Source organism: Taudactylus pleione, unplaced genomic scaffold, assembly GCF_031769625.1.
Source record: "Taudactylus pleione unplaced genomic scaffold, aTauple2 ptg000181l, whole genome shotgun sequence".
NCBI classification, from domain to species: domain Eukaryota; kingdom Metazoa; phylum Chordata; class Amphibia; order Anura; family Myobatrachidae; genus Taudactylus; species Taudactylus pleione.
The window spans coordinates 10,013,652-10,028,177 of NW_028284583.1; the positions used below are offsets into that span (position 1 = coordinate 10,013,652).

Here is a 14,526-nt window from a genome sequence, read left to right on the forward strand (position 1 = left end):
TGAAATGGCCCTGGTGATATTTATCCGATAAAGTGTAGATGGCGACCTCGGCAATTGGATACCCAGATATGTGTTGTGAAATTTAGCCCAAGACAAGGGAATATGTCTTCTCAAAACGGTTGGACCACTCCTGACGTCAAGCATAGACCCACAGATTTAGACATTTACTTCAAAACCTGCGACGTTTCCAAAATCACTCAAAATATTTAGAACTGTGGATAAGGGAATCTTTAGAATTAGATATATACAATAAGACGTCGTCAGCAAATGGCGTGAGTTGAACCTCCGTACCACCTATCGTGATTCCCTTACAGAGAGTAGAGGATTGTAAGCTCCTGAAGAGGTGGTCAATTGCTAATTTAAATAATAAGGGTGAAAGGGGTCACCCTTGTCGTGTACCCCGATTCATAATTATTGGAGAGCCCTGCGAGCCATTAACTATTAAGGATGTGGTTGGAAGAGAATAAAAGTAACGGACTAGAAGTATAAACGAAGGGTCGAAGTCTTGTTCCTCAAGAACCTGAAACAAGTAGGGCCATGCTACGGTGTCGAAAGCCTTGTGAGCGTCTAAACTCAATAACATACAATCAGGATCATTTATGTTTTTTATTGCATGATGAGACCTTGGTGCAGTGTAGTAGTAAATGGCCCTGTAGCAGTAACTTTATGGTAACAAGAGACCTTCTTTATGGAAGAGGTAGATATAAAAAAAATAATAATGAAAAATGAATTGGTAGAGTGCACAATGGCAGCATTCCAAAATAGATGCGTCCCAAGTGTTGATATAGTCAAAATATAATATTCTAAGGGGGGCGATTCAATTCAGCGCAATATGAATAACGTCGGGAAGGAGTTCCTGGAGCTATTGAATTGACCGTGCTGTAAACTCCAAACTAGAGAATTTCTGCTTGAACCCTCCGACTAACTAGGGAAGCGATGCTGTTTTCCTGCTTAGCGCGTGCGCTAACAGCATCGTGGCCGGCACTTAGTTCGGAAAATGCTGGTTACCGCGACTAAACACCTGGCTTAGGGAATTGTAACTGGCATCTCCTGACTAATTGTAGGGCGAGATGGGGACATTTGAATAGCTCCAGGTACTCCTTTACGACGCTATTCATATCGTGCTGAATTGAATCGCCCTCTAAATGCTTTGCTGTTCTACATCACCCCTGTAACTTTTTTATTTGGTCACCGTTGATATCTAAAAGTTCGGTTTGAGTGTTATATACAGTATGCCTGATATGGTGCTAGCAGTTTTTGGAAAAAACAAGTATACATAATATTGTATTACACAAGTTGTGCCTGTTGATTACTGACAGTGTTGCTGGTGATGTGGTTCATTTATGCTATATAGGAGCAAAAGCATTTTCTGTGTTTCTCCGATGACCCCTATTTTGGTTCAAAATGTGAACAATGTTTTCGTCTTTTACACCCTTTGAAAGGCGTTTCCTTGAGGCTGATAAACATGTCCTTGTGGAGTACCCAATGGCTCTATCTGAGCAGGCAGCACATGAATTGTGGCAGTTGGCTGAGCAAAAGGGTAAGGACACGAAATAGTCTCATATTAAATGTCAAAAGAAAATGTGAAAGTTTGTGTACACCTAGAAAAATTGCTAAGAAGAACCCACAAATCACTGCTGATTACCTACAAAAAGGTTTAGCTGACACCACAGTAGTGATCCACAATACAACAGATAAAAAAATGGATTCAACTCAGAAAGACACTCAACTTAATGTTACAGAGTTAGTGAAGAAATTGTAGGTGAATATAGGTTGATTATTTCAACAAGACCTAGGGCCTGAGTTAGATTTTAGTGGGCGGAGTTGGATGTGCCTGGGCTGCGTTTCCGTAAAAATGGGGGCGTCACCCCCGTTTTCCAGGAGTGCCAAAAAGGGATGATTATGATCCAATGCAGCATCTACAGATGCTGCACTCGGAAATGAATTGCTGTCAGGAGGCGTCTGCTCCCTATAAATGCCTCCTGCAGCATGTAAAGGTTTGCTGGATGGTATTGCACAGCCGCTTCCTTGTGGCTGTGCAATACTGTCCACATCTGAATCGGGCCCATAGATCCAAAGCATACAGTACCTGAAAATGAACCATGATGTAACTTGCAGGGATGAAAGATTAAGGATTTGGAATAACCTTCATGTCCCCTTACTTTAATATTATTGAAAATCTGTTGGGATATATGAAGCATTCCGAGCGTATACTCTGGGCTTTACAATGCAAACAGTCTATGAGTGGCTTGTGGGCTCACTGCACACAGAGTAATAAAGCTAAGCATGCAGGGGTAATACTTAAGACTTTGTGGTTGCCTGTTCCACTTATTGGTGATAGATGCTTTTATGCTTAAAGTTGGTAGTTTGTGCTCCACCTCCTTCTACTCAATCCATTGAAACATTAATAGGGATGACCTCAGCAGTCACCCACCCACAACTGTCTGGGTTGCTTTGGTTCTTGGGAGTGAAGGGCTGGGGGTGGAGAGATGGTCTTTCACACCGGCCTGCTACATTCACTCATCGACCCTGAGTGCTTGCAAGAAGATTTAAGATTATTTCTGAGCTAGAAGTGTTCGGCAGGTAAGTGCGGAACCAAGTCCTAAAGCAAGAATAGATAGACCCATGTTACCTGGAGCTACAAGTAATGTTTTTATGCTTGTTTTTTTTTTACAGAACCAAAGTTACCAAGTACTGACTGTTGCACATGCCACATTCACTGTTTGATTTATTTTATAATCTGTTAAATTCAGAAAATAAGTATTGGCATTAAAGTGTGCAGAATTATGTCATGGTTATGTTTGTAGTCTTCCAAGATTGTGATGACCTCTTTTCACAGAGGTTCAGTTAAATACGCTGTTTGTCGAGCGGAGCCCAAACCTTTGCACACTGTTGTAGGTGTCCACTTAGGGAGTGGCCAGTGGCTACTTTAAACCTGGTGGTTTATGGTGATGAGCAGTGGTTGCTATGGAGAGATCCTGCAATGGTTTAAAAAGACATTTTGTAAAAAAATAGATTTAGGCTAAATTAAATTTAAAATCGAACGCCAAGCAAAGCAGAATGTCCTTAAAAAGCCCTTCATATTGCATATATTCATTAATTAACCGCTTATTAAGACACCTTTAGTAGAATATTGCTTACTATTTACACTACATGCTGCTACTTGCTCCTTTCGTTATTTGTCTTTTTTTTTTTTTTGCTAGCAAGTTTTCCCTAATGGACATTCTATAATAACGAGAGATAAGAGGTTCTTGTGGTTTCTGACAAAGATCTGATACATTTTGTAATACGTAGGTTGAATGTAAAAGCTCTGTTCCAATCACAGACTCTGCTAGATGCACTTAGTGCAAGTTAGTTCAAGTGTTGGAGGTGTCAAATGTCTGTGTACTCTTCCATGTTAAGCTACATACACACATAACAATTTTCGTTCAGATTTTCCCTTGAAAAAGTGAACGAAAATCGTTTAGAAAAATCGTTGGTTACTAAATGAATGAACGATTTTGTCAACTATTTTCTTGAACGATGAAAGATGTTTTAATCAAGCATACAATGAATGGACATCGTTTATTGTTCATCGTTCATTCTGTACAACATGAACGATTTTCTGAAAGAAAATCGTTATGTTGGACAGTCAGAACGGACAAACTACAAACGGGAGCACGCTTGGACGATTATCGTTCATCGTTCACCCCAAAAAAATGAACGATTTTTTAAATGATATCGACGTCGTTATAGTTAAATCGTTCAAAAAATCGTTACATGTGTACGCACCTTTAGAGTGGCTGACTGTGTACTGCAATGGAACGTGGAATCTCTGCACTTCTCTGTGCACTATAAGCAGCAAGTCTGCAGTGTGTTGTCCTATTGAACGCTTATTACATCCACCCATTTTATTGGCAATGTCTTGCAGGCAAAGTCTTACATGTGGAGCACATTGAGCTTCTCACAGAGGAATACAAACAGCTGAAAAAGGAGGTAGATGGGAAGCAGCTGGTGGAAGGAGTCCTCCATTTTACTGGTAATAAACTGCTTTGTAGTCTACGTACGTTACACTTCTCACATTTATGTGCTTAAAACTCAGCCTAGAATATCTTAATATGTATAAGGACATGGAGTGTAATCATCTTTTTGGGCTAATGGGATATAATAATAGAATATTGCTTACTTTCTTTGTATTTTACTTTTCTTTTTTATATTCTGTTTACTGTAGGTGGAGCTCTGGACCCACAGCGATCAGGATTTCCTTCTTTCAGTGGTATCGCCCGAGTCAGTTGGCTGGTTCACCTTTTTGGAGATTTGACTGTTACCTCAGCCACTTTGGAAGAGAATAGTGAAGAACAATACTCCAAGGTCACTGCACACCTCACCACTGCAGATAACAGGTCAGGGTCATTTTAATGGTGAATCATTTTATTTTTCTTTTCTAGAAAAGACCACTGCAACTTTTTCATGAATTATCATTAAGGTACATTAGGGGACTGGAAACCAAGTGGAAAGAGATCAATTTGGTAACTTGCATCTCCTTATCTAGAGTTGCTGCATTCAGGACATTTCCTGTATAAATTGGCTTTGCCTTATGCCGCATACACATAGGACGATTTTCCTGAATGATTACGATATCGTTCAACGATAAATCGTTCATATCGTTAATTTTTATGCAGTGAACGATCGACCAACGATACACGTTCCCGCATGAACGATAGCAATATCTATGGTCGCCCGTACATGCACGCCAACTTGGACGATTTTGTCAAGCTTTGCCTGTAAATACATAACTTCACTGAAATATCTATCCTAGATATCTATCATAGATACCTATCAGTGTATAAACCCAAAATAGTTTGACCTGCACTACAGAAAGTTGTAGGGAAATCTATCAGCGATATCTTTGGTTGTGCAGGTTGTACCGTGTGTATGCAGCATTAGACTAGCCTGATGGGAAAATGCTTCTGTCTGTAAATGTAGCTTATCACTGTAGTGTGTATATCAGACCTGGGGATATCTGACACACAGGTTTGATCGAAGGTGAGTATTATTCCTTCCTCACATGGTCTGTTTCGGATCTATAAGCCTGTTGAATGACACTGTAAGGAGCTTGTTTTTGTTGTTGGATACTTTAGAAACTGTATATAGCTTGTGCTTGGCTACATACAAAGTGTAATTATTGCAGTACAATATGGATGTAATTCTATGCACACAATTTGGCTTATATAAAGGATGTTCTAAAATATCCAAGCTAATTCATCAGATGATTTGTGGTGAGAACAATGTAATGCCCCACACAGGAATTTGTAGTAGCAGCATTTGTGCCACATTTTAATTTATATACAGTACACAATGCCAAGTTTCCATAGTTTGAAGATTAATGGTGCTATAAATGTAAAGCTGCAGGTCCCATGCATCAGGATGCAGTCATTATCCTGACCGTGGGGATTCCGGCAGTAAGAATGCCGGCTCCGGATTCCCATCACTTGTCAGAATCCAGGCACCGGCATCCTGACTGCCGGAATCCCAAAAATAAGTAGCGGAGGTAGGGGGAGGGTTAGCGTGGGGGAGGTTAGGGTCAGGCACCAGGGAGGGACGGCTAGGGAGAGGGGGGAGGGTAAGAATACTGACCAACAAGTGTTGGTATTCTAACCCTGTAGGGATGCCGACATCGGGATCTGACCGAGGGGATCCCAAGCACCGGCATCCCGTACCCATCCCCCATGTATCCTTTGTGTAGAAAATCATACTTGATCACAGTATTGTGGTGTTAGAGCACTAATACAGTAAATGTGAACTTATTCTGTACACATTAAATCATTTAACATAATAAAATGTTTTTCTTTTATGTATTCATCAGACCGCTAACATGGATTGAAGAAAGGGCCCCAGGCCTTAAGCGTGACAAAAAAGTAAAGTTTACGTTTACATCTGGGGTCCTAGATGTTTTACCTGCAGCCCCTGGTGCATCTGTGGGGCCCTTTATGCAGGATCAAAACCTCTTTGCTCGTAAGCTCCTAGGACAGGTATCCACGGAGGAGCTGTCTACGGAGAAGAGGCGCATCCTGCACTGCATTCACCTGGCTGAAATGATAAAGCAATCCTGTGAGCACTGAGGCTGCAGCTGCAATCCTTCGCCACTGATTCATACTGCTGAATGAGATTGTACATCTAGGTTGTTTCTACTTCAGGGTCCATAGGGTATCCACAGGATACCTTGGGGTATAGGTGTGACGTCAGTCGCAGGGCACCAAAGAGTTAAGCTTTCAGCCTCCCAGGATGCACTAGGTCCCCCTCCTATACCCCGCCCCCGGGCCAAGGCACCTCAGTTTAGTTTGGTGCCCGGCCGGAGTCGGGTGCACCTGTTGGAGTGGGGGCTAGAAGAGCCCCTGAAGCTTATTCTTCATGCAGCTGTGGCTGCACATCTGGATGAACAGCATGGACAGTCAGTCCTGACGTCCATGCTGTCTTCCCTACACCCCGCCGGTACCAGAACGCCGGTACTGATCCGGGGATGCTGGTGGGCGTCTGGGGTCACAGCTAGCGGTGACCCCAGATGCTCCGGACCATGGCCGGATTCAAGGGGGACAGAGGTAAGCAGCGGGGTCCCGCGGTGGGTCCCCGCTGATCACATGGTCCTAAGTCCCCAGGCAGGGGGCTCCCTGGGGACTGGCTGCAGCGTGGAGCCAGGCGACCAACCTGCGCTTCCACTACCCCCTGGGACAGCGGACCGCAGCAGAGCGGTAGCGCTGCGGCGTCCCAGGGGTTAAATGCATGCCAGGGGAGCGCGCCTTCCCTGTCTCACAGCCGGCGCCTCCCCCGCTGCACACAGCCCTCTCTGCATGCTGCCGACTGGTCCTGTGGCAGCGCTCCTCCCCCAGGCCAGCCTCCTCTCTGCTCCTCGGCGGCCATCTTCTCCAGAACGCATGGTGAACGCTGCTGGAAGTCTGGAAGGAAGCATCGTGGTCTGGGTCCCCCCGCATACCTCTCCTCCGCTGTGGCTCAGGTCTGTGTATGCAGCGCTGTGTCCTACCAGGCCCTGTGTCTGTGTAGTTGAGTGATCAGCGCTGTTAGTGCAGGAATTGTTATTTCTCTGCATTGTATGTGACTGTGCTAGCGCTGCTGCCTGTAACTTTTCTTCTCTAAACTGTCAGCTTTATTACTGTCCCTGTTTTTCTGCTAAAGCCCTTGCGGTGCGGTGCTGCAGGGTGGTCTCTCGCCTATTTAAATACTTAATTGGTGAGAGAGGTCACATACGTGGTGCCATCATGTCTGAAAGTGATTTTCCCCTCCGGCTACAGTGTACCACGTGCAAAGTACCGTTAGCGGAGGGGGAGGGTAGCGCGGAGGGCCTTTGCCGGCAGTGTTTGTCCATGGCGCGGCCTATTACGGTTACAGCACCGGTACAGGAGCCGCCCTGGGCTTGTTTCGCTCAGGCGTTAACAGCTTTAGTGGGCCAGTTAGCTCCACAGCCCGCGTTTACTCCGAGGGGTTTGTCCCAGCAGTCTGTGGTGTCGTCACCCATGCAGGGGTTCCCACGACAATTGGTGGTACCCCACAGTCTCCCTATTTCCCCGCTCCCGGGTTCTCAGGAGCCAGCGTGGGTTAACTCCCTGACGAGTTCTGTACAGCACTTGTCGGATGTGTTGCAAGGGGAGTCTGTGATGCGGCCTCATAAAAGGCCGGTGGCGTCTCTGTCCGCTCCTTATGAGGATGACGAAGGGACGTCTGATGATGGGGAGATTCTTGATCCTTACGATCAGGAACCTCTCCATACTAAGGACGCTGATGCTAAGTCCAAAGTATATATTCCTGGACTTATTCGGGCGGTCCGCACAGCCTTGGTGATTGAGGACGAAGTTCCCCCAGCGGCTAAATCTAAGTATGCCTTTTTCAAAGATGTGAAGGGCGATGCCACAGTCTTTCCTCTTTCGGGTCAGTTGGTGGACCATTTAGAGGAGGCGTGGAAACAACCTGGCAAAAGATACCAGCCGCAGAGACGCCTGGCGGTGGCTTATCCGTTCGCGGATAATTATTTTGCTAAGTGGGAATCCCCTCCACAGGTGGATTCTCACGTGACCCGTCTTGTCCGTAGTGCCACATTGCCGATGCCATCCATGTCCTCCCTTAAGGATGCTACGGACCGCAAGGTAGAAATCTGCCTGAAGTCCGCTTATTCCCTTGCAGGGGGGGGGCAGCACGGCCGGCTATGGCCATTTGCTGGGTTGCCAGAGCGATGGAGCGCTGGGCGGATTCATTAGAGGCTTCTTTTGAATCCGACTGTCCGGCCGAACAGGCGGAGTTGATTGGCAATCTCCGTGATTCGGCCACCTACATCAACGAGGCGGCTCTAGACATTAGTACTCTGGTGTCTAGAATTTCTTCAGCAGCGGTAGCTGCTCGTCGCACCTTGTGGCTGCGATCCTGGAAGGCGGACGCAGATTCCAAGAAAGGTCTGGAAGCGTTGCCGTTTACCGGAGAAGTTCTCTTCGGTCCGGATCTGGATAAGATTGTGGCCACGTTGGCGGCAGCCAAATCTGCTTGTCTCCCGTCGGCCGCTGCTCCTTCTGGTTCGGGACCATCGTCCTTTCGGTCATCTAGGGCCCAGGGCAGGCCCAAACCACAGTCGTTTCCTCGACAGGCTGGCCCTAAGAAATCGGTCAAGCCCCGGAAGCAGGCATGGAGTACCAGACGTCCGGCCCCCAAGCCAGATGACAAGCCTGCGGCCTGACGGTCCGGGCCTCCCTTTGGGGGATCCCAGGGTGGGAGGCCGCCTGCTACAGTTCGCCCAGTGTTGGTCGACCACTACGACAGACACTTGGGTTCTGGAGGTGGTTTCCCACGGATACGCCCTCTCCTTCCGGCACAGACCCCCGGCTCGCTTCTTCACCACGGGTCTCCCATCAGACCGGAACAAGGCTACGGAGCTGCGGAAGGTATTGCACACTATGCTCCAGGCTGGAGTTATAGTGGCGGTTCCATTCTCCCAGAGGGGCCAGGGTTTCTATTCAAATCTATTTTTGGTACAGAAACCCAATGGGTCATATCGTCCGATTCTCAACCTCAAAGCACTCAACAAGTCTTTGCGGGTCCCGAAGTTTCGGATGGAGACCCTACGGTCCATCATTCTGGCGCTGGAACCTGGGGACTACTTGGTGTCATTGGACATACAGGACGCTTACCTGCATGTCCCTATTCTTTGGCGCCATCAACAGTTCCTCAGGTTTGCAATCCGCAGCGACCACTTCCAGTTTCGGGCGTTACCTTTTGGCCTGGCAACAGCACCACGTGTTTTCACCAAGGTGATGGCGGTCATGGCGGCTTCTCTGCGGCTGCAGGGAGTCCGCATGTTGCCGTATTTGGACGACCTGTTATTGGTGGCAGGATCTCCAGAGCTCCTGTTACGCCACTTGGACCTGACCATTGCACTGCTGCAACGGCACGGCTGGCTAATCAACTGGCAGAAGTCCACTCTAATCCCGTCTCGGAGGATTCTGCATCTTGGAGCCTTATTGGACTCGGGACAGCAAAGGATCTTCGTGACGGAGGACAAGATCTCTGCTTTACAGTCAAGGGTGCGCAGTTGCCTGCACAGCCGCCGGGTGTCCTTACACTCGGTGATGAGGTTACTGGGCTCCATGGTGTCGGTGTTCGACATGGTGGAATACGCCCAGTTTCACTCCAGACCTCTGCAGCACCTGATCCTGTCCAAGCTGACTCAGTCTCTGAAGTCCCAGACGATTGTGCTCACCCAGGAGGTTCGCCTGTCCCTTACGTGGTGGTTACAGACGACCCACCTCAACAAGGAACGTCCGTTCTGGGTTCCAAATTGGGTCCTGTTGACAACGGACGCCAGTCTTCGGGGCTGGGGAGCAGTTTCGGGTCCACACTTGTTCCAGGGCAGGTGGACGCCGACAGAAGCGGAGCTTCCAATAAATATCTTGGAACTCCGTGCGGTCTTCAATGCTCTCCAGCAGGCACAGCGGTTTCTCCAGGGTCGCCCGGTGCAGGTCCAGTCGGACAACGCTACCACCGTGGCCTACATAAACAGGCAAGGAGGAACTCGCAGTCGGGCGGCTCTCGTAGAGGTCTCTCGGATCCTGGTTTGGGCGGAGCGCAATCTTCCGGCCATATCAGCGGTCTTCATCCCGGGAGTGCTCAATTGGGAGGCGGACTTTCTAAGTCGCCAGGACGTTCATCCGGGGGAATGGTCCCTGCACCCGGACGTTTTTCAACTACTGGTGGACAGGTGGGGTCTTCCAGAAATCGACCTCATGGCGTCCCGGCACAACAACAAGTTGCCGGTGTACGGGTCTCGCACAAGAGACGAAGGGGCGTCTCTGGTGGATGCTCTGTCCGTCCGGTGGACGTTCCGGTTCGCATACCTGTTCCCTCCGGTCTCCCTTCTTCCACGGGTAATCCGGAAATTCAAACAGGAAGGAGGGACGCTCCTGTTGATAGCTCCCGCGTGGCCCAGACGGCACTGGTTCTCAGACCTTCAGGGTCTGTCCGTGGACATTCCTCTGCGGTTGCCGCTACGACCGGACCTTCTGTCTCAGGGTCCTTGCCTTCACCCGGACCTGACTCGGCTGTCTTTGACGGCGTGGCTGTTGAGACGGCCATGCTGAGGTCCCGGGGGTTTTCCAGCTCTGTGGTGCGTACCATGTTACGAGCTCGGAAACCGTCTTCCGCGAGGATATACCATCGCGTGTGGCATACGTTCTTCCAGTGGTGTCGACCGAGAGGTTATGCACCGCGGGAGTTTCGTCTGTCTCGGATTCTCGCCTTCCTGCAAGCGGGACTAGATCATGGGCTTCGCCTTGCTTCTTTGAAGGTACAGGTTTCGGCCCTATCTGTCTGGTTTCACCGTAGGATTGCTACAATCCCGGATGTGCGCACCTTTATGCAGGGTGTTCTCCGCATTCAGCCGCCCTTTGTTCCACCTGTGGCGCCTTGGGATTTGGCTGTGGTCCTGAGGGCTCTCCAAGGACCGCCGTTTGAACCACTGGGCTCAGTGGATCTTAAATGGCTAACAGCTAAGACTGTTTTCCTTCTGGCCATTGCTTCGGCCAGACGTGTTTCTGAGTTAGGGGCTCTTTCTTGTAGACCCCCTTTCTTGGTTTTTTATGGGAACAGGGCAGTGCTCCGCACTCGGCCCGAGTTTCTTCCCAAAGTTGTTTCCCAGTTTCATGTTAACGAGGAAATAGTTGTTCCGGCCTTTAACTCACCGGGTCTTTCCGTGGGTGAGGCCTCTTTGGATGTTGTGCGGGCCTTAAGGACTTATGTTGACCGCACTTCTTCGTTTAGGAAGTCGGACGCTTTGTTTGTCCTCTATGGCTTCCGTAAAAAGGGTTGGCCTGCTTCAAAGCAAACTTTGGCAGCCTGGATCCGTATGGCTATTCTGAAGCTTATCTTCATGAAGGCCTACCGGTCCCTCCTTCTCTGAAGGCTCATTCCACTAGGTCTGTGGGTCCTTCGTGGGCAGCTCGACGTGGTGCCTCGGCAGTTCAGATCTGCAAGGCTGCTACGTGGTCTTCTGTCCATACCTTCGTGAGGTATTACAGGTTTGACACCTTCGCCTCTCAGGATGCTTCCTTCGGGCGGCGGATTCTCCTTTCTGCACAGGAGCGTCCCCACCCTTAAAGGATACTGCTTTGGGACATCCCCAAGGTATCCTGTGGATACCCTATGGACCCTGAAGTAGAAAATATGAGATATGGTAAGAACTTACCCTTGTTATCTCTATTTCTACGAAGTCCATAGGGTTCCACAGGACTCCCGCCCTGTCGCACCTGTGCTGCAGATGGGCTTTGCTCTGGTCACCGGTTTTCCGTCTCCCTCTGGTGAGAATGTGATTCTTGTATGTGTCCAGATCTTTGTTCTCTCTCTTCCTTCTCCTCCTCCGGCCTATGGCTTGGTAACTAACTGAGGTGCCTTGGCCCGGGGGCGGGGTATAGGAGGGGGACCTAGTGCATCCTGGGAGGCTGAAAGCTTAACTCTTTGGTGCCCTGCGACTGACGTCACACCTATACCCCAAGGTATCCTGTGGAACCCTATGGACTTCGTAGAAATAGAGATAACAAGGGTAAGTTCTTACCATATCTCATATTTTTTATGATTGACCAGGTTTGTCCATTATGGCACATTATTCCTGTGGCCTGGTTTGGGAAATTGACATTTTAATATTAGTAATAATGTTAATATCCCACCCGTGTTTACATTTCTGAACATTAGAAATGTTTATAGTGCCTTGTTGCCAAAAAATAATCTCCCCATTAACATTATAGAGAGGGAACTGACTTCACAGAAAATATTTAGAAAAATGTATTGTAAACATCAGTAAATTCACTCCTGTGATGTAAGAATTGTTTAATTTAGTTTAATGTCTAACCAACCATCTTGGACATTGAAACAATTACCTGGTGTTAGAGCCACGGCTGCTGGATTGTGAACGTCTAATCTAGTTCTTCTCTACACCATATACTTTGTAAACCACAAAAAGTTATCTACTACCGTGTAAAAAATTACAGAAAAGTGAGTGATGCAGTTTCATACATTATAACTACTCCCTTAAAACAACTACAGCTTATGCCTTATGCCATAATTATGCTACCTATGTCCATGAAATACTATTATGATAAATATTTTCGTGGATGAATGCAGTTAATACACTGCATGTAAAGTAAGTTGCTTTCTATGAGCATCATTTCAGTTTTACCAATCGTCTTTCTCCTATTTTTGTGTCTTAGAAATTCCCAAACCGATTCAGCTGTCACTATAGGTGCTAGATACTCAATAAAACATGAATACAGATGTGTCCTTGTACATCTTTGCTGCAGTCACGCTAAAAAGCCCCTCTTTGCATGCCAGGTCCTGTGATATTCTGCTAGCGCCGGGCGTCTTTTTTGCATTTTTTTTTCCGCTGACGATGCGTTTAAGATGCGATGTGACTAGGACGCACCACCAGACTACTGATTAATATGATATGCAACACTTGTATATCTGTGTGCTATTGAGTCTCTGTTTCTGTATACAATGTAGTGGCCGCAGCTTTTTCCATTCCAAGTTCCGTTGTTCATATACAGACTCAGTCGCACAGTTATACTAGTATCACATATCAAATTGATCAGCACAGTCTGCTGATGCTTCCTAGTTGCATCACATTGCGACTTAGACAGATTTTCGGCGAAAAAAGACACCTGATGCTAGCAGAGTAGCACAGGACCTGGCGGCTCACTTACTCCAAGCTAGTCGCTCTGCATGGCGTATTAAGGCTAGATGGATGAGGACACATCTGTATAGGTTTTTCAGTGGAAAGCACCAAATTTCACCTTTACAAGCCACCCTGCTAAAATTAAGTTATCAGCCATATTATATTATTACCGTTTATTCTTGGAGCGGTATCCAATTAGCTCCAAACATTATTAGAGCACCAATGGATCCCCGGGGTTATCCAATTAGTCCCAAAACCAGGCCCGACGCCGGCACTTATTGTGTATTTTTTTTCGAGACCTATTTTGTCCCGAAAAATAATCCCTGAAAAGTGCCATAATTTTGCCGCTGCACTGGCAAAAACACATAGGTCCATGAACTTATCATGGATCGGTACTTGTGCATTGATTAGTTAGCATTTGTGCTCAGCGGTAGCATGTCTCAATCAGACTTTCTTTAAGTTTAGAATCAGTATAGAGGCAGCCGTGGATGACGATGGCAGCCGTATTATAAGCACTAAGTGTGTTAGAACACAAAGTGTAATTATATAACAGTTAAAAAAAACAGTTGAACAAACATTGAACAACATCTACGACAAGGTAATTACAACATCATTCCTTACCAGTAGTTTGTGTGTTGTACATTTTTGAATGTATTGAAAACATTTATCAGAAACTTCTATTAATGATCTCACTCCATGGAATCATCTCTAAGACTACTACATCCTTTACTCTCCCTGCAGCTCATCCTTCTGTACATATTGCTGCCTCATTACTTTCCTATTCTCTTACAAACACATATGAGCTTTTAACTTATCTATACACATTGACAATACCATCCACAATCTCTCGCCATAACAAACATTCAGACAAATCCAACAAATATATTTATATCTCACTCCTGTTGCTTCTATTAGCTGGTGACATATCTCCAAATCCAGGCCCAACCCACATGCCACACCCACAACGAACTATAAATCTAGCTAACCTCATAAACATTGCATGCCTCCGTTCACCATCCAAGTCACTAAAATGTGACTTATGGAATGCACGCTCTGTCTGCAACAAACTAACATCCATCCATGACCTCTTTATTTCAACTAACCTCAACCTTCTGGCAATAACAGAAACATGGCTAACACAATCAGACACTGTCTCCCCTGCTGCACTTTCACATGGTAACCTACACTTCTCACACACCTCCAGGCCTAGCAATTGTAAAGGAGGTGGGGTAGGAATATTACTCCCAATCTTTCACATTCACAGTTCTCCCACAGGTACCTTCACTCACATTTACATCATTTGAAGTACATTCTATCAGGACTTTCAC

At 46.9% G+C, this 14,526-nt stretch overlaps 1 protein-coding gene across 1 annotated transcript in view; it reads left to right on the forward strand.

The window, feature by feature from the left end:
- Positions 1–6,101, forward strand: part of BLVRA (biliverdin reductase A) — a 30,924-nt gene extending 24,823 nt beyond the window's left edge. The window contains exons 4-7 of the mRNA XM_088476074.1: positions 1,443–1,540; positions 3,911–4,018; positions 4,211–4,382; positions 5,846–6,101. Of these exons, the coding sequence (XP_088332200.1) occupies positions 1,443–1,540; positions 3,911–4,018; positions 4,211–4,382; positions 5,846–6,101 (634 nt within the window). The remainder of the gene's footprint in view (positions 1–1,442; positions 1,541–3,910; positions 4,019–4,210; positions 4,383–5,845) is intronic.
- Positions 6,102–14,526: the final 8,425 nt, after the last annotated feature.